The sequence below is a fragment of the Oryctolagus cuniculus genome, chromosome 16 (genome assembly GCF_964237555.1).
Source record: "Oryctolagus cuniculus chromosome 16, mOryCun1.1, whole genome shotgun sequence".
Classification (NCBI taxonomy): Eukaryota; Metazoa; Chordata; class Mammalia; order Lagomorpha; family Leporidae; genus Oryctolagus; species Oryctolagus cuniculus.
In genome coordinates this window covers 7,004,884-7,028,890 of record NC_091447.1, presented here as the reverse complement: position 1 = coordinate 7,028,890, position 24,007 = coordinate 7,004,884, and the positions used below count along the sequence as shown (strand labels likewise).

At 40.1% G+C, this 24,007-nt stretch overlaps 1 protein-coding gene across 1 annotated transcript in view; it reads left to right on the top strand.

Moving 5' to 3' along the window:
• Positions 1-24,007, top strand: part of AGMO (alkylglycerol monooxygenase) — a 360,464-nt gene that overhangs the window by 98,951 nt on the left and 237,506 nt on the right. The window contains exon 4 of the mRNA XM_002720858.5: positions 19,307-19,410. Within this exon, the coding sequence (XP_002720904.1) occupies positions 19,307-19,410 (104 nt within the window). The remainder of the gene's footprint in view (positions 1-19,306; positions 19,411-24,007) is intronic.

Genomic DNA, 24,007 nt, shown 5'->3' with positions numbered 1-24,007 from the left:
CAGATAAATGTTGTCACAGGCTGTGTATACCCCTGGGCTTACAGTAATTGTATTGTCTGTGCACGCACACACATTAGGTGATGCTGCTTGGGGCCTTTACGACTTAAATATTACACACTTTTGGAAACATCAGAGATTTAATTATTTTAGTATAGATTCATGTGGTCTTTTTATGTTAGCCTAATTCTTTGAAAATCAATAGTTCATGAGATTGACAGCTCTGTCAGGGTTTGAAAGTCAATGCACCTCCAAAATCCATATGCTCAAATCTCATTTTCTGTTGGGTGGTGTTCAGAGATGAGGCCTTAGGAAGACGGTCAGATCCTGAAGACTCTGCTTTCAGGAATAGGATTGGTGCCCCCAGGAAAGATGCCCCAGGGAGCTGCCTTGTCCCTTGCACCATGTGATTTTGTCACAGCTGGAAGGTGCCATTATGACAAGAGGACCCTCACTGGACATTGAACCTGCCAGTGCCTTCATCTTGAACTTCATAGCCTTCCACACTATTGCTTGGTCCCTTGATGAGAAGACTGGGAACCCAGATGAGTCCAGATTACAAAAAAGGAAAGGATTGACTTTCTAGAATCTTCTGATAAAACTTTAACTTTTATACAGTAAAATGTGATGATAGATAATTTTCCTGACATTTTTAACTTCATTTCTCACTGATATAAATTAGCAGTGCAATTAAATAATTTGTTAACATAATTGAAATTTTACTTTATATCAATTCTTATTTCATTTTTGCCCCTCCAATATTGCATAAAAGTAGTTATTTTTTGTTATTAATATTTCATTCATTGATTCCTATTTCTTTAAAATAAAAGTCGGAAACTTGCCAATGGATTGGTCCTATTTAAGGATAAGATTCATAACTCATTAATGTATATGCTACTCTGTAATACAAAGACAGGCTTGTTCTTTTCTTTCTTTCTAAAAAAAATCTTTTTGAGTAAATATGTTTGGTAGCATTTTAAAAACATCAGCATAAACATTTTGGGAAAATAATATAATTTTTCACAAACTTAAAAAACTGAAAGAGAAATTAAAAATCTTCAGGACGCATAATACAGAGTATTTATGATATTTAACTAGAACTCTGCTAAGGAATTTAAAGAATTAAGTTCCATAATTATTTAAACTAAGTTGGAAGAGGGAGTTGAGTGGAAATTCACCAAGTATCTGTGTCTTTAAACAATTTTTTGTGAAATGTGAGAAAGGAGACTTTTCAGATGTGGTTAACTGGTCCTTTATTTAAAATAAGTTCTATTTGAATCCCATTTTTCCTTCTATTAAATGAAATGTTATTAGATGTTCATATTCTGCAGACTTACTTTATTCAATAGAATTCTTTGTAAAAATGCACATGATTTTTTTAACCATGTAGTGCTTTATCTCTGTTAAAACCAAGAAGCGTATGTTGAGTTCATCTCAATGTTCATTTTTTTGAATTTGTGTTAAAAGAAGCCAATCTATAGCAAATATTTACTTGTATATATGAATATGCATTAAAGAGTTCATAGAAAATTGAATAAAAATATGAATTTATTTGGGTGCCAGTTTTTCATAGTACATACCAAATATGCATTATGGAAAAAGAATGCATGGATTTCAATAAGTTTTGCACCAAAATAAACTACTCACAATTCTATCTTTCTATGAACTTTTTGAATTTTCTTTGTGTGGGGAAGAGGCAGAGGGAAAAGGGAGAGAGAGACTTAATTTTCTAACTTTCAATCTTACCAGAAATAGTTATTTTAATATTCAGGCAGAGCTTCTGTCCTAGCTTTTTCTGAGGACTTACTATGTCAGTCACAGTTTAAGTGTATTTTTCTTTCCTTGAGCTCCGTTATAAGCAACAGTGGCATGACTCCTGGTGCTAGTGATTTACTCTTTTCTGTTACTTACGTTTTTATGTGAATGTCTTTGGTTGATCTCCTCTTTCCATCTACAGAGCAAACTCAAGCAGACATGATGCATCCAGTACCTCTGTGTGTCCCATCCCATGGAGAGCAGAGGGAAGATAGCAGAGGTCTTCCACACGGGTAGCAAGGGCATAAGTACTGGGCCATCCAACACTGGGTTTCTCAGGCCATGAGCAGAGAGCTAGAACCGAAGTGGAGCAGACAGGACACAAACCAGCACCCACAGGAGATGCTGCAGTCACACAGAGTGGCTTTACCTACTGTGCCACAGTGCTGGCCCAACACATGCTTATTAAAGGCACACACATTTACACATTAGCAATCCATTTGTTTGCACGGTTCCCAGAATCATGTCATTTACTTGAAGCACAAAACTAATGAGACAAATGTCCCCGTGTGGGTCATTTTTGTCAATAGTATTGGAGGTTCTGAGCAAATTTTTAACCCAAGGCAATGGAAACAGCCATGTGTTTATATTAATCAGAATCCAAATTACCTAAAAGAAAGAAAACCACACATCCTTTCCTGTTCAGTATTGCATATATAGCCCTATTATCCTTTCTGAAAGGAAGACCTTAGCTCGCTGGTGGCAGGGAAAATGCTCTGGTGCCACACGACGTGCCAGGATTCCATTTTCCTGAACACCTTGCTTCCAGAATAACACTTTTTCCCTCTGTAGGAGCCCAGTGGTTCTTAAACACCTGCTCCATGTCAGCTTGCATAAATTCCTTTCATTTCACATTGCAAAGGGTTCCCTCCTACAGCTCTGCTCTCTGTAGGGGTGGAGGTGGAGCTGGAACACGTTATACTGTGGAAATTACTTCTAGAATACACACTGACAATTGCTATTATTAACGCAATGGATCACTAAGCTCTTAGGTATGAAATAAGAGGGTCAATGCGTTGATAAACTGATCCAGATTCTCCCAGGCTATCATAGGGACAATATTTTGGCAAAAAGTCTAAAAGAGAAAATTTTAAATTGTGAATCCCTTTTAGCAATGGCTAGATATACAGCAATAGTATCTTTGGGCTAAAAAATTTATTTACTCCCTTTGGTCTCACCACTGGGTGTCTCAGGGTCCAGCCACCACGAATGTGGAGCATTACGGGAAAGGTTTCCTTGGCATTGCTTGTTGCCACCACAGAGCTGCCCTCTGAACTACGACTGCCAAAATCTATGGTGTCCTGCCGGGCAAGAGGATGAGGACTTGGACTGCTGTGGGGCTGAACAGTTTGCACTTCCTACCAGTGACATGGACATCAATCTTGCCTCGAGACAGCCCAGGACACATGAAAATAAGAACTCTTTACAAAAGAACAAACGAGGCATTATTCAATGAACAAGAAAAAAAAAGAAAGAAAAGAAATGCCACCAAAGCATTTTCCTAGTAAGTTCCTCAGGGAGAAACATGCAGTGAATCTACTGAGATTTTTCATGTCTGTTGACTAAAGAAATAACCAGAGAGCAATGTCATTTTTATAAGGTGGATATTAAAGAGGATTAAATGATTTATAGCATAACATTTGAGAATCATTGAATTGCATCTCGAGTTTCAGGTGCATTTCATGTGTGACATGTGCGTATCAGCTGGCGTTACAGAAAAATGCTAATTTGGTCGCAGTTAATGTGTTTCACATGGTCTGCAGCATCAAATGTGACATCATTCTGGGAAATCACGATATGCAATTCTCTAACACCAGAAGAGTGGTGGGTTGTAGTTTCTGTTTTGTTGTTTGACAAATTTTCGTGCAAGGTGATCCCAGAGAAAGAGAATTATTTAGAGAAAGGTGTTTATATCATTGTTTTGATCAGTATCAATTTGTCTCATTACCTGTTAATAGATTCACAGCTACTCAAATTCGTGCTCCAAGATTAGATTGTTCCACACAGGGCTTAGACCTTGCTAGAATTTTGCCTCATTCTCTTCTACATTGAATCAAGGCAATGAATCTTAACCACATCCATAATAATTTACAATGGAACAGTTCCTAAAGCTGATGACATCATAAAATGTTTCCAAAACGTAGATTTTGAAATTGTATTTAAATATAAAATGGTCCTCTCAGGGAAGAATATTGTTTTCATTCACAAAGGTAGTTTATTTTTGTTTTTGATGCAGTAGGGTTAAGCCCTATTTGTGATAGGTCTGTGCAGCTTTGGAATGGGAAGAGAGGGAAGGAGGAGCCCCTGGGAGCCAGGACTGATGTCCTTCAGATAAAAAATAAGCAGAGATCACAGGCAGCAGGGCCATGGGGACACCTCTGTGTGTTTGACCATCTTTTTTTCTCTGCACACAGGGCTTTGAAAATCATTCAGGAGTTCTGTGAAGCCATTTTTTTTTGTTTTTGTTTTCATGGTTGATGCCCCAGAGAAGAAAACATGATTCAAAGAGTGAAGAATAACATTCATAAATTTCCCAAGCGTGAAAGTACACCAAAACCCATGCATATCTTCATGTAGTGATTAATTCTATCATGGGATAAGCTTAATTATGAACAAGCAGGGTGAACTCTTGTAGTGATGTCCTGAGAATGATGAAGATGTCTACAAACAACTTGTAGGTGGTCAGGCCCCTAGTGTGATAGTCAAACCCCTGGACCAGAGGGAGAGCAAGGCAGCCCGTGTCGCATTGGAGATGACACTTTGTGGAATTAGAGGGAAGGATCTCCCAGTGGGAGAGCTAGCTCAGAATTTAAAAAATTTTATATATGCATTATAGTTTCCAGGGTTCTTCATAAACCTTTTTTTAAAATAAATTTCCTTAAAACATGTCTTTGATTTCTAAAAGAAACCACATATTTTATTACTGACTTTCACAAATATTGCTTTCCCATGTTGCTTTTGCCACTCTATGTTTCTTTTCATGTTTTCCTGTGAAGAATGAAACCAAAATTTTTTATTTGCTACAGTGTATTAGAAGACAATATTATAAGCTAATGTGAAGTCACTTTAAAAATGTATTCTTTCAGGGCAAAGCACATAACACCGCAGTTATGATGCTGGTTGAGACCCCCACATCCTTGTATCGAAGTTCCTGGGTTTTCATTCCTGGCTCTGATTGTGACTTCCATTCCAGTTTCCTACTAATCTACACCTTCAGAGGCAGGAGTGATTGCTTAAGTTGTTTGGTCCCTTTGACCAATATGGGAGACGTGGATTGAGTTTCTGGTGCCTGGCTGTGTCCCTAGGCATAGTCCTGGCCATTGCAGGCATTTGGGGCATAAGCCAGCAGATGGGTGCTCTTTAGGCCCTCCTCTCTGCCTCTCTACCAATATGTATACCTCCCAAGCAAAATAAATAAGACAGTATTCATTAAGAATATTGATTTTAGTTCTGACTATGTGCTAAGCACTGTATAAATACCTAAGGAAAGGTCAGAGGATACAAAATACCACTGGGATCCAGCTCTGTTTTGGAGGCCCTCCTTGGCTGTTAGTGCACTCGCCGGGGTGATCAAAACAATGATGATCCATTAAGCAAGAAAGAAAACCAGGGGTCAGGCAGGAAGTCAACTGCAGAGGTACAGGAATAATATGCATAGGACTTACAAAAGAAATTCATGTCTGGAAGTCAACGGAGAGCTGCAGGCTACGGATGAACTATTGGAGCAGTGGTTATTCATTATCTGATAGCACAGCCATCAAAAACAAGGAGAATGAGTTGTTAGGAAAAATAAGCATTGGTCCCTTAAGGATGGATGAGAACAAGGGAAAAGATGAGGGAAATGCACCCAGTTGGAGCTGAGGGGAGCTGGGAGCAAGGGATGTTATTGAAGCCAAAGGAACAGATTTTTCAAAACAGAAGCAATGGTCAAATGTTTCTGAAAGGTCAGATAGGTTGCCACATTTTTTAAAAGGCGTTTGGTTTTGGCAAGGAGGAGCTCAATAATGACTTTGCAAAGAGTCAAGAGATGATAACAGTGAGCTTAAGAACGAATAGGAGGTAAGGAAATAAATAATCTGCTTTTTGAAGATGCTTAAGAGGAAAACAAATTAAGGAAAGGGAGGGTCAAGAGACCATGTATCGTGAAATGGAATGCTCAGAAGTGACTTGGGGGGGGGGTGGAGTCAGTGTGAAGGGGAGCAAACAAAGGGTTGACTTTGTTCATGAAAATACAAGCATTTAGCAAAAAACATATGTGGTGTGATTTGGTTATTGATAATTAAGTGAACCAATTTTTCTGATAAGCATATATTTAATCCAGCAATCTGTGGGAGTGTCTATTACACAGGAACACATTGGTGGGTGCTGAGAAATACAAAGAGGAATAATTAGTACCCATTTGCAAAAAAAGCTTATAAAATAGTGAAGAACATAAAATAACAGTGTTTGTGATGCCAGAGACCTACCAGCAGAGGATAAAGATTAATTATTAATTGATTAATCCTAATCAATTCTATATCACTAATCAACTATTAATTAATAATTGTAACTGGGTAGACTAAGAGTTTCCCGAAGAAAATGAGATACACAGGGGTTCTTAACAGATGGAGAACATTTTGACAGCTGGCACAAAGGTAGGGGACCGTGACAGTGCTAAGGTGTTCAAAACACCCAGAGAATGAGTGGATATGAGAAAAAGGATTTTTCAGGTAATCTCCTTGTGTCACAAGCTATTACTCTTACTCGTCTTCAGCCTTTACAAATATGCACCTCTTCCTAGCTCTTTGGGGCCATGCTGGGAGTGGCCCATGGTCAGTATGAGCTGGTGTATGCTCATACTGACACCGGATGTTTAGGGCGGAGAAGGCAGTGTATCTCACACAAGGACTCACTCAGCAAGCACAGGCTCACTGTACCAAGGTCATGAGGAGAGCAGGGGTGGGGCAGGAAAAAGATGCTGCCAGTAACACAGGAGATTTATGAAAGTCAAGAATGGAGTCTTGATGAAGGTCAGGAAGAATGAGTGAAGACACAGTGTTGCATTACAAGATCATAAACCAAGAGAGTAGGCAGAAAATAATGAATTCAGTCAATAAATAGCTTTTAGGTTTGAGTACATGTAACAACAGTGTGTTAGTTGCAGGGTGTAAGGTGTCAAAATAAAGTGACCCCTATTAGATTATCGGTGATGGGGCATTCAGAGTAGTGGTTAAACTGTTCTGTAGGACTCCTTGGTTGCATAAACACTGTATTCCTGCTTCCATCTAATGCAGACCTTGGGAGGCAGCAGGTGATACCTCAAGCACTTGAGTCCCTGTCACTCATGTGGGGAGACTGGATTGAGTTCACAAATCCAGGTTTTGACCAGAAGCCTGGTGCAAACAAGACTTGTCATAGGCATTTGGGGAGTAACATGGCTGATGGGAGATTCTCTCTCTCAAGTAAGTAAAATAATTTTTATGTCTTCAATAAAGAATATTGGGAGAGATGTTCCTGCATGATTACTTGCACCTCTTTCTCAATGCCCAAAGGATGAAGAATGTCACAGGAGACCTCTTCCTGCAGTGGCACAAGATCTGACAGTCATTGGTAGCCTCCCTTTGCAATCAGTCAGGCATTCAGATTGAGGGGGCACTGAACAAGGAGTAGAAGAAAGGGCAAAGTCATGCAAGAAAGCAGCAAAACCATTCTATGTCCTGTGGGTGAGGGATGACAGCTCCCAATGCACAGATTGAAATCTACCAGTGGTGCTGATTGCTTCTGCAAAGGCCAGTGACAACGCTAATCTATAGGACAGGATTCAGAAGCACAGGCTGTCCTGTCCGCATGTGTCATTTGGGTCTGATTCGGTCTTGTACGCTCCTTGAACACACAACCTTATTCCTTGCAAATTTAGTAGCACTGAAAAATTCTAAGGTGAAAACCGGGCTACTTTGTTATGAAGTGCTAACAATTAATTTCCAAACACAAGAGGAAGTGCTAAGAACAATAGGAAGTCTTCCAAGGGGTGCCAAGGAGCCCCTGGAAGGTGCTTGTTGTTCTTGATAGGAACAAACTACTTCATTGCAGGAGGCCCATTAGGGAGACCCTGAAACCACTTTCTACCCAGAGATTTTGATATTGTCCCTTACTTTTCTAACAACCATTGATTGGCTCTTCTGTTCCCTTCTTCCTGTTGTTCTCCTTTCAAGCTTCACAGGTTATTTATTCTTGGTTCTCATTGTTCCAACGTGGTGCAGCAGCTGCTCACGATGTTTCCTGCTGGTGCACCTGCTGCACCGGAAAGGGTATCCTGGGGGTGCCTGCCAGTCCTGGCTAACCTTGTTGGCAAAAAGACAGATCTTTGTGCTACTTCAGTCGGTATGGATGACAAATCTGTTCTGTGGAATACTCTGGAAGAAGAGTTCTTGTGTTAAATCCATGTCAGCTGAATGTGCTTGTAAGCGTGATAAAATCCCTAACCACAGCAAGGCTAGGTCACAAGGTGAGCTATGCTGCTATGATCAGGAACCAAATGCACTAGAATCTGTGTCTATTATTTTTAAAACATTATACTGGTAACCTTTTGTTATTTTAATTGTTCATTATTATGAGATGTAATAGGATAAGTCAATACTTTTACTCAGTGTGTGATGATCAAATCAAGTAAGTTAGCATTTCTAGCTCTTGAACATTTACAAAACTTTCTGATAAACACTGGATAATTATACATATTTATGGAGTACTCTGATATTATGGCAAAATTTTGCAGTGTGTACTATCAAACCAGGGTAATTAATGCTTTTCTGTCATTAGTAATTTGTACTTGGAGCCTTTAAATTCTTCTCTTCTATTTTTTCATAACATATGTATCTAATAGGTTGCTGTGATCTACAGTCACCCCACTGTACTGTGGAACTCCTCCATCTGCCTGTGCTCTGCTCCCCTTTAGTCAATTTCCCTCCCTCCAACACTGCCCTTCCAAGCCCTTAGCAACCACTACTCTATGCTTAGATCAAATATGTTTTAACTTCCATGCAGGAGGAAGAGCATAACACTTAACAAAATGCCTTCTGTTTCCCTCCAATTTGCTCCCAATGAGAGACTTCCATTTTTTATAGCTGAATAATATTTTATTGGGTATATACAGTGCATTTTATATATACCACATTCATCTCTGGAAGAAAACCTAGGTTGATTCCCTATATTAGCTGTTGTGAATAGTGCCCCGATGATTAAAAATATGTCAGGCTCCTCTAGCAGATGATGAGCATGAGTTGAGGAGAGAGAAGTCTAGGAGATAATTTGCTTTGCGCTGGTATCAATACACAAAGTACCTGGTAGTGTAGTGTTATTAGTGGAGAATGATGGGGCAAGACAAGGAAGGGTGTATACTGAGAGCAGATTGTCTTACTTAAATTAGTACTTGTCAGTCAACCTTGACCATAACCTTGCAACAGAGTGGGTGTTCAAGTCAAAACCTACACTGTGTTTTTCTTAGGCCAGTAGGAAACTACTTTATCTCATAGGTGGAAAGTTTTGCAGAGAATGTATTGGTTGATGACGTACAGTAAATTTCAATCTGCTCTTAATGTTGGATGCAAAACGGAGCACATTGTTTCTTTCTAATCTCTCCATAAAAATCCATTAGCACCATAGCACATATCTGTAATATAATATGGAAACTAATATGATCATGTATATTTTCATAACTATTTATTTTGTTTTAAATTTTCTGGTTTTTTTTAAGATTTATTTATTTATTTTAATTTTTTAAAAGATTTATTTATTTATTTATTTGAAAGTCAGAGTTACACACAGAGAGAAGGAAAAGCAGAGAGAGAGAGGTCTTCCATTCAATGGTTCATTCCCCAATTGGCCACAATGGCCAGAACTGCGCTGGTCCAAAGCCAGGAGCCAGGAACTTCTGCCGGGTCTCCCACACAGGTGCAGGGGCCCAAGGACTTGGGCCATTTTCTGTTGCTTTCCTAGGCCATAGCAGAGAGCTGGATCAGAAGTGGGGCAGCCAAGTCTCGAACTGGCACCCATATGGGATTCCGGCACTGCAGGCAATGACTTTTACCCGCTACGCCACAGCACCAGCCCCATTCCACTTTAATTTTTAGCTTTGGATCATTTATAGGATTTCTCTAACCTAGTTATAGCTAGGAATGGGATCCAGTGAAACATCTCTTATCACAAGGGATCTTGTGGTCACACTGAGCTGTAACAAACTCACAGGCCACGAAAGAAAATCCCCACCTTGGAGGAAGCGTGGGGGCCATAACATCCTGCAGGCACCCTGGGAGGTGTGGGTCCTGCTGGCTCCCAGACACACAGCCTTCATGCTGATGTGGTGGGCAGGAAGGAACCCTTTGGCTCACCTGCCTCTATTCTTGAGCCCACAGGCCTTTTGAAGGACAAAGAAAATAAAACACACTGGAACGACTTGAGACAAGTATCCATATTGAATGTGATGATTCTTTTGGATGTATTTTCAGCATCAACTTTCATAGCTCCTAGTGGGGAAATAATGTTTTTGAATACTTTGGGAGAACATAAGGGAGGCATGAAGCACAATTCAAAGGTGGAGGGTAAAGCTCCCAGCACTGTCAAATCTTTGGTTGAAATTGATTCATTGATTCTTCACTCACTCTTCCAATCAATAATGATTAAGCTAATACTAAAAATTCCCTTCTGGGGACACATTCAAAAGATAGAGAAGTTAAAGGACAATAGTGGAAAAACTGGAACCAAGATTTAAGTCCACAATCCACTTTATAACCCTGAAAAAGGAAAAAAGGAACAGCAGGGAAGAGTGGAAGATGGCAGAAATTCTTTTGTTTTTATGTTAATGGATTTATTTATTTATTTGAAAGGCAGAGTTACAGAGAGTGAGAGGGAGAGGGAGAAAAAAAAAAAAAAAAAGTGGAGCAGCCAGGACTCAAACCAGTGCCCATATAGTATGCTGTTGTCACAGATGGAATCTTATCCTACAATGCCAAGGCACCAGCCCCACAATTTGTCTATCTTAACAAACACACTGATACACAATACATGCACAGTATGCTTATTGCATATGGGGCAAATTACATTGTGGCTTCTCCCTGTCTCATTTGGTTTGAAATATATCGCATTTTCCTTTCTCTTCACAGATTCACCTTTTTAAAAAGTTCTACTTATTTATTTGAAAGGCAATGTGACAGAAATAGAAAGGGAGAGACAGAGACAAGAAACAGAGAGAAAAAGAGAGATCTTCCATCTGTTGGTTCAGGCTAAATCTAAGAGCAAGGAAATCCATCCTGGTCTCCTATGTGGGTAGCTAGGTCTCAAGTACTTGAGCCATCATCTACTGCTTTTCCAGACCCATTAGCAGGAAGCTGGATCCAAAGCACAGTAGCCAGAACTCGAACCAGCACTCAGTGTGGGGTATTGGCATGACAAGCTACAGCTTAATCTGCTGGGCCACAACATGAGTCCATAGATTCACTTTTCTTTTTATTTACTGTTTTTCCCACATATGTGGCAGGGACCCAACTTTTGCTGCCTTCAAAGGTCTGCAGTCACAGGAGCTAGAGCGGAGCTGAGCATTGAAACCAGGAACTCTGATAGGGAACATGGACATTCTAAATAGTATCTTAATGACCAGGCCAAATGCCTGCCATACAAATTTTGTTTTTATATGGAGTAAAAGACAAATTTGGGGAAAAAATACAGCTTAGCTGTTTTCTCCAGCACTGTGAGAAATATATTTCTGTTTGTATAGATTACTCAGTCTCAGGCATTCTGTTACAGCAGAGTAAAACTAAGTGAGACACAGGTCTTACGTGTCACGTTCCATAGTCTCTGCATAATATGCTTTATGTTGCATAAAGTGTAACTAACATGCCCTCAGTGGTGCCAAGCATCACTACCATTTGGAAGGTATTATGGAAACACTTCTTCCATAATAACTTGGGAGTTTTTCAGATTATCAGTAAAGGTAACCCTATCATGGCAAGGACGCCCTTGGAGCTGGCTCATAGAACTGTGAAAATTCCTTATAGCATTTGGCTTTGGTCTCAGATTAATCGCAAGGTCACTTATTTCCATTTCGTGCTTGACAAAGTGGGAGGCAAGATACTTATTTAGATTTTTTTTTCATTGTGTAGGATATATAGACAGTTTCTAGATGCATGTAGAAAGTTAATATTCTGAAAAATTTCTTCGAAGTAGCTATTGTTATTTGTTATACACAATAAAAATATTAAACTCTTCATTATATAATTTGGGTTTACTAAAAATTAAAACTTTTATTTTTCATTAGATATCATTATAAACCAAGTCAAGGGGCCAGCGCTGTGGCCTAGTATGTTAAGACTCCATCTGCAGTGCTGTCATTCATATGGGCACCAGTTCAAGTCCCAGTTGTTCCACTTTTGATTCAGCTCTCTGTTATGTCCTGGAAAAGCAGTTGAAGATGGCCCAGGTCCTTGGGCCCCTGTACTTAATGTGGGAGACCTGGAAGAATCTTCTGGCTCCTGGCTTCAGATCAGCCCAGTTCCGGCCATTACAATCAATTGGGGACTGAACCAGTGGATGGAAGACCTCTCTCTCTCTCTCTCTTTCTCTCTCTCTCTCTCTCTTTCTCTCTGTAACTCTGTCTTTCAAATAAATAATCTTTAAGAAAATCAGGCCGGCGCCGCGGCTCACTAGGCTAATCCTCCACCTTGCGGCGCCGGCACACGGGGTTCTAGTCCCGGTCGGGGCACCGGATTCTGTCCCGGTTGCCCCTCTTCCAGGCCAGCTCTCTGCTGTGGCCTGGGAGTGCAGTGGAGGATGGCCCAAGTACTTGGGCCGTGCACCCCATGGGAGACCAGGATAAGTACCTGGCTCCTGCCATCGGATCAGCGCGGTGCGCCAGCCGCAGCGCGCCGGATGCAGTGGCCATTGGAGGGTGAACCAACGGCAAAGGAAGACCTTTCTCTCTGTCTCTCTCTCTCACTGTCCACTCTGCCTGTCAAAAAAAAAAAAAAAAGAAAAGAAAAAAGAAAAGAAAATCAAGTCAAGCTATGATTAGGATAAAAATATGCAAATCACAAATTTAATAAAACATGGATGCAGAATATATGAGGGTCTCTCAAAAATTAATGAGAGGCCGGCGCCGCGGCTCACTAGGCTAATCCTTCGCCTAGCGGCGCCGGCACACCGGGTTCTAGTCCCGGTCGGGGCGCCGGATTCTGTCCCGGTTGCCCCTCTTCCAGGCCAGCCCTCTGCTGTGGCCCGGGAGTGCAGTGGAGGATGCGCCCAGGTGCTTGGGCCCTGCATCCCATGGGAGACCAGGAAAAGCACCTGGCTCCTGGCTCCTGCCATCGGATCGGTGCGGTGTGCCGGCCGCAGCGCGCCAGCCGCGGCGGCCATTGGAGGGTGAACCAACGGCAAAGGAAGACCTTTCTCTCTGTCTCTCTCTCTCACTGTCCACTCTGCCTGTCAAAAAAAAAATAATAATAATGAGAAAACAACCCAATTAACAGGGGTTAATTAACATCAATATCCAATATGGGGGTGCCCATTTGGGTCCCAGATACTCTGTTTCCAGATTTTCCTGCTAATGCACCCAGGAAGGCAGGCGAAGTTGGGCCAAGTGCTTAGTCCACTGTTACTCATGTGGGAGACCAGGATGGAGTTCCTGGCTCCTAGCTTCAGCCTGACCCAGCCCTGGTTGTTAACAATCATTTGGGGAGTGAACTAGCAGATGAAGTCTCTCTATCTCTCTCTGTCTTTCTCTGCGTCTTAAATATATATATGTACACACATATATATATATACACACACGTATATATATATGAATCATTAAAAATTTTAAATCAAAACCCCAAACAGAAGATATAAAGGTGGAAAATAAGTATATGGAGAGACAATTATTGTCATTAGCCAGTATGACAATGTGATTTAAAATTGTAGTGTAAGGTGCCAGCATTGTTAAGCCTCCACCTGTGACACAGGCATCACTTATGGGTGTAATTTCAAGACCCAGCTGCTTCTCTTCTGATCCAGCTCCCTGCTAATACTCCTAGGAAATCATCATAATATATCCCAAGTCTTTTGAAGTCTTTTGGTTCCTGCACCCATGTGATACACTAGGAAGACTCTCTGGGCTCCTAGCTTTGGCCTATCTCAGCCTTATCCATCGCAGTCATTTGATGAGTGAACCAGTGGATGGAAGATTTTTCTCTCTCTCTTCTCTTCTCTCTCTTTATCTCTCTCCTCCTCTCTTGGTAATGCTGCCTTTCAAATAATAAAACATAGTGGTCATCCCTGTGGCTCACTTGGTTAATTCGCCACCTGTGGCGCCAGCATCCCATATGGGTGTTGTGTTCTAGTCCTGGCTGCTCCTCTTCCATTCCAGCTCTCTGCTGTGGCCCAGAAAGGCAGTGGAGGATGGCCCAAGTGCTTGGGCCCCTGCTTCTGCATGGGGGACCAGGAGGAAGCACCTGGCTCTTGGCTTCAGATCGGCGTAGCTCTGGCGGTAGCGGCCACTTGAGGGTGAACCAACAGAAGGAAGACCTTTCTCTCTGTCTCTCTCTCTTACTGTCTAACTCTATCTGTCAAATAAATAAAAAATAATAATAATAAATAAATCTTCAAAACAATTTCAGTGCAATGGTTGGGCATTTAGTCTAACAATTAAGATGCTGGTTAAGAAACCCTCTTTCCATATCAGAATGCCTAGATTCAACAGCTGGCTCTAACCTCTTGCCATTGAGGACCCTGGGGAGCAGGGGTGACAGCCAAAGTAATTTAATTCCTGCAACTGATGGGAGACTTGGATTGAGTTCCCAGCTGTAAACTTTGGCCCTGACCCAGCCCTGGCCATTGTGGGTATTTGGGAAGTGAACCAGCAGACGGAAGTTCTCCCCTTGTATGTCTTTCTGCCTTGCTATGAAACTCTCTGCCTCTCGAATAAGTTTAAAAATTTCTAAAGTTAAATTTCCAATGTAATGAGACTACAAGCATATTATAGTGACTAGCAATTAAATAAATAATAAAATTCATGCTATCAAGTGCTGCCAGAGACATAGAGGAACTTAAACTCTCACACACTGCAGGTGCTAACCCAAAAATGCATGATCGTTTTGAGAAATAATTTGACAGTTTCTTCACAGGTTAAATGTAAACATACTATACAACTCAGTAATTCTGAAAAAGAACTAGTGTTTACCAAATGAAACAAAACCTTAGAGTCACAGAAAACCTCAATGATAATGTTAATAGAAGTTTCTGTTTACAATTATTGAAAAATGGAAACAACTGAAATTTATTTTGAATGGTGAATAGATAAAAATAAAGCCATGGTATGCTCATATCAATGGACTATGACTCAGCAATTAAAAGGCATCAAAATGGAGTAGTCTCTAATGCAACATGCTAAATGCAAGAAGCCACTGCAAAAGCTAAGTGCCATGTGATTGCATTTATATGATGTTCTCCAAAAGGCAAAACTGTAAGGAAAGAAATCCAACCAATGAATGGTGGGGCTGAGAATGGAGGAGTCTGGAATTAACCACTGTGTTAATCCTCTGGTCCTTTGTTAGCAAATAAGCAGCTTAAAGCAAGGACTCTTTATGTTGTCTTGGTTTCTGTGGATCAGAAATCAGGGCACAGCTTAGCTGAATGCTTCTGGCTCAAGGTCTTTCACAATGACACAGTTAAATAGTTCAGCTGTTTGAAGGTTGCAGTGTTATCTGAAGGCTCAGCTGGGGTAGAGCTCCTTCTAGGCTCACTTAATGTGATTGGTGGCAGGATTCCGTTTCTTTTGGGCTTGAACAGGGATGCTTCGTTTCAGCCTGGCTGGTTGACCAGAATCTTCTCCCAATGCCCCACCACACTGCTCTCCAGAGAGCAGCCTGCAACCTGGCAGCTGATGTCCTCAGGCAGAGCCTGGAAAAACATGAGACAGAGCTCCTAAGGCACAAGCTACTGTCTTTATAACCTAATATCAGAAGTGACAGCCCATAGCCTTTCCCCAGATTCTGCTTCCATGAAGGGAGCCACTAAATCCAGCTCACGCTCAAAGGGAGGGCATCATAAAAGGCATAGATGTCAGTGGACAGGCTTGGCCGGCGGCCGTCTCACAGAGGCTGCTGCCCCCAGCTAGCCCTCCAGACCCCAGGGGCTCATATTTCTCTACACTCAGAAGACACTCACCTCTCCCAAGGCTCCCGAAGTTCCATCCCATTGCATTTTCAGTTCAAAGTTCAGAATCTCACCATCTGGTCCATGAGCCCTGAAAGAGCCTTCCGGACACAGCCACAAAGGTGGGGGTTGGGGGCAGGGATGGGGAACTTTTGGGGTGAGCAGAGTCTTCTGTGTCTTGGGGTGGTGCTGATTGTACAGCTTTACTTGTTTGCTGGGAACTTACAGAGCTGAAAAATCCACTTAGGAGGGTGGATTTTACTATATGTGACTTATACCTTCATTGAAAACAGTTAACAAATTAAAGAATATAACACACATATAAATATTACATTACATTGGGGCAAATGAGTGGAGTTACAGGCCAGTGTATTAATAAAATAAATTTGTACAAATCTAACTTTTTAGCTCAGGAATGTAGCATAATTGTCTCTAATTAGATTATGGAAAAGCTGTAATAACTTATTTGCATATATAATCTGCAATTTTTATAGGAAAATAAAAATAGTATGACTGGAGGAAATCTATAATTATATTGTCTTTCAAGAAAAGAAGTTTATTCTAAATAGTATCTTTCCTTTTTCTTCCTTAATGTTTGTTTTCACTCTTTAGAACAAATGTTTCAATTCAAGGAGTTCAAGAATAAGTGAAGATGAACAAATAAATTGTTAACTTTTTCTCATTTAGTTCACAAAAGAGCTATTGGAGCAATTTTCAAAAAAAAAATGCTTCTTAGAAAATCATTTGCTTCCAATAAGCAGAATATAGACTGTGGGGAAAATCCCATATTCCTTTTTTGTTTTTCCCAATTCTGGAAAGTGACAGAGGTAAGGCAGTAGGATCCAGTTTCTCTCCCCTGTTTATACAGCTGTGCTTCATTGCAGGAAGGCTTGTGTTACACACAGTTTGTGATAGGAAGTCAATGCTCTTAAAACAACTAGAGAGACAGGTCTTTAACCTCCACCTTTGTTCCTCCAGGAGCTTCTGTGGAGGGTAAAAGGAAGTAACCCTAATATGTCCTATTATCCTCTAATTAAACCACATCTGAACAGCTCCTCCCATTCTAAGCTCGGTGGGTGCATGCATTTGTAACAGTTTTAGAAAACAAATCCTGAAAGGACCCCAAAAAACTAGACACCATTTTGATTTGCAACAAAGATATTGAAACCACAGGTTCGGAAATGGTTAGTCATGGGTGTGTTCTATGGAGAAAATGGTAGGGGCTCAATCTATAAGCAGTTGAAAAAAATTAGGAGATTAATTAAATTGGTTTATGGCTTAAAAAACAACTCTCACAGAATACCTGGGGATGCAAAGCACCACAAGAGCCTGTGCATGTCTGTTATTCACGGCCACAGAGGCAAATCTGGAAGTCAAAGATTTAGGATCTAGGTTATTTCAAAGATTAGACCTGGGTGCATCTAGAGTTCATTGTCATGTCCTAGTTCTCATTTACGTAAGGGCATTTTTCTAAACTTCCTAAAGGCAGTGCAATTTTTAGGAATGATTAAGTTGCTTAAAACATTAAACAGCTAGGACCAAAGCTCACAAATTTGCTGATGGTTAATGAAGATGCTTTCCCCACCTGAAGATACATGATTTTGATAGAGATGAAATGTGACAGGGCTGTCTATTTCTAATCCTGTTCAGTTTCCTCATGCTCACAGAATTTGGTCCTTCTTGTATCGATGAGTCATCCTTTGTTTCCCAAGATCCTTCTATTTTTGCGAACTTGGCTTGGTAAACTGTCTACACAGATTGTCCAGAGAGCTTTGACTTCCTAAATGAAAGATCCAAAATCCCACCGATATTGAATTTATGAATATGTGTACATGATCTTCATAATAATCTCCAGCAACACACTCTGTTCTGCGCCATACATGTTACTCTTCTGACATTTTGGCTATCAGCGCATGGCAATTACAGAGACCAATGCCCTGGTATTTCCAGGATTATACCTACTGCTCCAGTCCCAATCACTCAAGCTCAAAAGATTTCATTTTCATATTTACTGTCAAGAATACTTTGATCATATCACATGATGAATTCACTTTTTGATATGTAGTAACATTTAAATGTCAGTTAGTTTAAGTAAGGACATATATATTTTCAAACTGAATAGAACATAATGGCATTTTGATCTGTAATGCTGTTGGGAAATGAAACATTTCAATAGAATGAAAACTGTGGGCAGAATAAGGAATGACTTATCCGCTTCTGTTCTGTCTGTGTAGGTGGCGATTATATTGTCATGGTTATCGTGGGAAAAATAATCAGTTTTGCTGGGTACATATGATTTGCAAGGCAGCATGAAGGCTGTCTGCAATGCTTGATGAAAATAAGCAACGCTCATCTTTCTTCATTAGGAAGACACAGAGCAATTATGTGGGCAAGCTGTAGAAATGGTATAGTATTTCGGTAAGGTTTGGGAAGGATCATAGATAACTATGAGCTAGTGTAGTTTTTTTAAGTATTTATTTTATTTATTTGAAAGAGTTACAGAGAGAGGTAGAGACAGAGAGGTCTTCCATCTGCTGGTTCACTCCCCAGATGGCCGCAACAGCTGAAGCTGCGCCAATCCGAAACCAGGAACTTCTTCTGGGTCTCCCACGTAGGTGCAGGGGCCCAAGGACCTGGACCATCTTCTACTGCTATCCCAGGCCATAGCAGAGAGCTGGATCGGAAGAGGAGCAGCCGGGACTAGAATCGGCGCCCATATAGGATGCTGGCACCTCAGGCCAGGGATTTAACCCACTGCGCCACAATGCCAGCCCCAGAGCTAATGTATTTTGATAAACAAAGATGAAACGTTAAATCTTAGGACCCAGTGTTATTATGTGTTGCTTCTTGTTTCTATATACAGTTTTTGAGACTTCTCAAAAAGTCACCAGGAAATAATATATATTATCTCACTCCAAAATTATTTACCAATTTCTCCCATCATAAAATTCTTCTTTAATTAGAAGTATGCTATATACTGGAAAATCATTGCTATCCATTGTTACAACTTTCTTGGTTAGCTTTTATGATCTATCATAGTGTTTTATGTTGACAAAGTGTAAATTTTGGAAATCATTTCAGCTCACATGAGGTGTTTGCTTATTATCATGTACACTCAACATATTTACTGTGTTCCAGTTTTTAATTTATTTATAATCTATACACTCCCTGTTCCAAAAATGATTTGAGGTGGCTTATTTTAATCATAATTGTATTAGCTAGCTTTTTCAGAGATGTTCCAGACTTTTCTTCCACACTCAACACAGCAGCAGACATAACTGGAAATGGAAGTCGCTTTGTTCTTCTTCTCATGGCTCATTTCAAATTATGTGTTTTGCAGAGGTTAATATTATGTGGGCTGGACACCAAGCACATCACAGTTCTGAAGACTATAACTTATCCACAGCACTGAGACAATCTGTCTTCCAGATATATACTTCCTGGGTAAGTTGAAGCTGTGTGAAATTGAATAAATGTGAGGCTATAATTTGTTTTTGAAGTCTCAACTGTTTCTGTTTCCTCCAAGTAAACTAATAGAAGGTGTTTTGCTAAAATGCTTCCTTCTCTTCTGTAAGGCCAGACATGAAAAATGTCTTTCTTCAAAATAAAGCCAGACACACAAGAAGCAAGTTATGTTTTCCAATGGTAGTTGTTTTGTGTGAACCAAGAACTTGCTCTGAGGTATCCAGAAATGTGGGAAAATTCTGGCTATTTTTCACTTACTGCCATAACTAGAAAGATGACGGATTGGCAACATATCTCAACTCAGAAATATACAAGTAAAGACTTCATCAGAAACTTTTAGAAAATCAATTTTCTCTTCTGTATGTCCAAGTAAAATTTGTGTTTTTATAATTTTGAATTAACAAATAATAATTATATTTATGTATAGGGTATAATGTGATGTTCATGTATGTGTGTGTATATATATATATATATAAACCTTGTGAAACAACACACAGTAATTAACATATGCATCACCTCTTGATCTTTTCTTTGTGATAAGAACATTTGAATTCCTCTCTTGTAGCCATCTTGAATCATGCCCTCCACCATCATTAACCATAGCATGAACCCCAGACATCTTACCGTGCAGGAGAACACCAGAATTTACTCCTCCTAAAGATAATTTTGTACCCACTGACCAGCATCTCCCCTTTTCCAGCCTCACACAGCTTCTGATAGCCAAAATTCTACTCTACTTCTACGAGCTTGACTTACAGCTTAAACATGTAAGTGAGCTCATGCAGCATCCAGATTTTTCACTGCGTGCATGGCTTATTTTACTGAACATGATGTTTTGTAGGTTCATCCATCTTGTTAAAAACGACAGTGTTTACTTGATTTTAAGGTCTCTACAGTCTATACAAGATTCTGCTTTTAAAATCTGTCTGTCCCCTGACGGACACTTAGATTGTTTCTACAGCTTGACTATTGTGAATGAGGTTGCAATGTCCATGGGTTTGCAGACATCTCTACAGAACACTGATTTCAGTTCTTTTGGGTGTAGTAAATCCAGTACTGGGATTGACAGAGCTGATGGTGATTCTACTTTTAGTTTTTGGAGGAACCTCCATACTGTTTTGTAAGGTGCCTGTATCAATTTATAGCACTATCAACAGTGTATGAAGGTTCCTTTTCCTTCACACCCAACATTTTTATCCTTCATATTTTTTTAAATAGCCAATTTAACAGGTGTAAGGTGATAGCCCATTGAGGTTTTAATTTGCATTTCTCTCAAGATAAGTGACATTAAATTTTTTTTCAGATCTCTTAGTCATTTGTATCTCTTCATTTGGGAAATGCCTATTCCAATACTTTGACTATTTTAATGTATGATTATTTGTTTCCTTGATACTCAATAGTTTGAATTCTTTGTATAGTTTGGATATGAGTGGTTTATCTAATATTTGATTTGTAAAGATTTGGTCCCAAATCATGGGCTGTCTTTTCATTCTGTTAATGATTTCCTATGCTGGGTAGAAGCTGCTTAGGTAAAAGCAGTCTCCTTTATTTTTGTTTTCATTGCCTGTAATTTGGGAGTCATCTATAAGAAATCTCTGCCCAGACCATGGTCATGGAAACTTTTGCTGTTTTCTTCTAATAGTTTTATAGTTTCAGTTCTTACATTAAGTTGTGAAGACATTTTGAATTGATTCTTCTATAAAGACCCATTCCCCTATATAGATAAAGCTGGTAACTCCTTAAAAAACTGCTAGAGCTGAATGATTAATTCAGGAAGATTGCAAGATAGAGAATGAACTTAGAAAAGTCAGCAGCGCATGTTGTAATAGAAATGCTCTGTCTGAAAAAGAAATTGAGAAATCACCATTTTAAAAAGTGTCAAAATGATAAAATACTTAGGAGTAAATTTAGTCATAGAAATCAGAGATCTGTCTACTGAAAAATAAAGCACTGGATGAACGAAACAAGCTGACACAAATAAATGAAGAGATATCCCATGCTCATGGATTTGAAGAGTCAACATTATTAAAATGTCCATACTCCACAAAGTGATCTGTTCTTCAGTGTAATCCCTCTCAAAATGTCAGAAATAGAAAGAAGGATCCTAAACTTTATATGGAAATACAAAATATTTCAAATATTCAAAGAAATCTTGACTAGAAACTGTAAAGTTGGGGGCTTCAATCTACTATACTTTCAAATACATTAAAAATATGGTAACAGGCCGGCGCCATGGCTCAATAGGCTAATCCACGGCTGTGGCGCCAGCACACCGGGTTCTAGTCCCGGTTGGGGCGCCAGATTCTGTCCCGGTTGCCCCTCTTCCAGGCCAGCTCTCTGCTGTGGCCCGGGAGTGCAGTGGAGGATGGCCCAAGTGCTTGGGCCCTGTACCCGCATGGGAGACTAGGAAAAGCACCTGGCTCCTGGCTTCAGATCAGCGCGGTGCGCCGGTCGCAGCGCGCCGGCCGTGGCGGCCATTGGAGGGTGAACCAACGTCAAAGGAAGACCTTTCTCTCTGTCTCTCTCTCTCTCTCACTGTCCACTCTGCCTGTCAAAAAAAAAAAAAAAAAAGATATGGTAACAAAACTGGCAAGGTATTGCCACTAACACAGACACATCAGCCAATGGAGTAGGGTAGACAGCCCAGAAATAAAACACATATGTCTACTACCAATTGATGTTTCAAAATGGTGCTAAGCACACATATTGGGGAAAAAACAGTCTCCTTTGCCTTAGTTTTTTAAAAAATCATATTATATCAATTAGTATAGTATGGCACAACAAAAAGTTTGGCTGTAAAGTATCCTCATTTAAGGAAATAATAAGAAAAATGAATTCCAGAAGCAGCCATTAGGTCTAAAGTTTTTCCCAGCCACTGAGCAACCCTGATTTACTTGGTTGCTTTCCTAAGATCATCCCTACTTGGCTCTTCTTGGCTATCAAAATATATAACACTAAAATGCATGCTGAGAAGTGCACTATAAAGTCAGTTATTAATGTGTACAGTAAATGTTGATTTATTCACAAACTTTATTCCACAAACTTTCTAAAGTACCCTCCTACATGACATTTAATGGATCATAGAAGAAATTAATCTGGATCCCTCCATACCACAAACCTATAGCTTGTATTCATTTGTTAGGACTGTAATAACTAGATATAACACACCAGGTATCTTACAAAAACAGAAGTTGTTGTCTCCCAGTTCTGGAGCCAGAAGTCACAATGGCAGAGGTGGCTGGTGGCAGCACCTGTTCTAGGTTCTTCTCCCAGGTCCTGATAGTTTCTGGTCTATGACAACAGAACTCCAGCCCTCATATGTTGTTCCCTATTTCACTGCCCAAGTTTGCTCCAGCATGATCACAAGTTAACTAATTATACCAGCAAGGACCCTATTATCAGATAGACCACATTCATAGGTATTAAAGGCTATGATTTCCAGTTGAACTATAACATAGTTCTAAGCAATATGTATTGAAAAGGAATAAATACACTTTTATCTCCTGGATGGAGATGAAACCCTGAATGACCAAATGAAGAAGAAGATATTGCCTATTTGATAGCTGCGTTGCTCAAGACTGGATGAAGCCTGACTCCAGTGCGTGGAATGCAGGTAACAGCACCCAGGTTGGAGCAGGGTAGGGGCATGGACACCCTCCCCTCTTCAGAAATGGCAGTGTTAAATCCTGTCTGTTGTCATCTTGTACAAAATGGGCTGAATATAGAACTGGTTAAAATAATAATCTCAACAATATTTGCTCTCTCTAGACTTATGATATTCCTCTCTTTATAAAGATAGCTCAAATCTCCAGTAGTTGCATTTTGGAGAGAATATCTCCAAGAAAGGATGTAGCTATATTTGAAGTTACTCCAGGGAAATCAATGCAGTTGTTGAATTAATTACCTGAGGAATTATAAAAGGAAAAATCATCTGTTTTAAAGGTCAGAAAATTGGGTCTCAGAGGAGTCCACTGCATCGTGTAGGAATGCACATTTCCAAAGTAGAATTAGAGTCCAGATCCTGAACCTTGGTTTACAGTAACCTCCACCCTGGAGATTCCTTCTAATGAAGGCATCCAGAGCTGCAGACCAATGGAACTCTATGCAAAAGGCAGGCTCAAAACCAGAATTAATTCTCACACCACTTTGTCAGGGACACAGAGAAATGTATTGAAATAAGGAAATGAGCATTGAGAATGCATTGCCAGTTGGTCCGTTATCTTGTAGTAGAGGGATGGGAGTTTGCATGATGGGACCTGTAAGGTGGGGATTGTAATCAGCATGCATTCCTGGGTAGCACTTCTAGGTGCCTTGCCATACCAAAGAGACAGTTTGAGGGTCTGTGTTGGTTAATGGTGGGCAATAAGTCTTTCTGGACAATAAAAATCAAAGTGCAGATTTCAGGTCTTGATATTTTATTTGCGTTGTTTGTAAGGTTCTCTCCTTCAGTGCTGTTACATGACACCTATAATTTGGCAGTTACCAAGGTAACAATGGATTTTACAACAAGTAAAAAATGGGTACTGGGTTCCTGTGTTTGAGGAGAAAATTGTTTTGTGGAATGAAAAGTGAAATT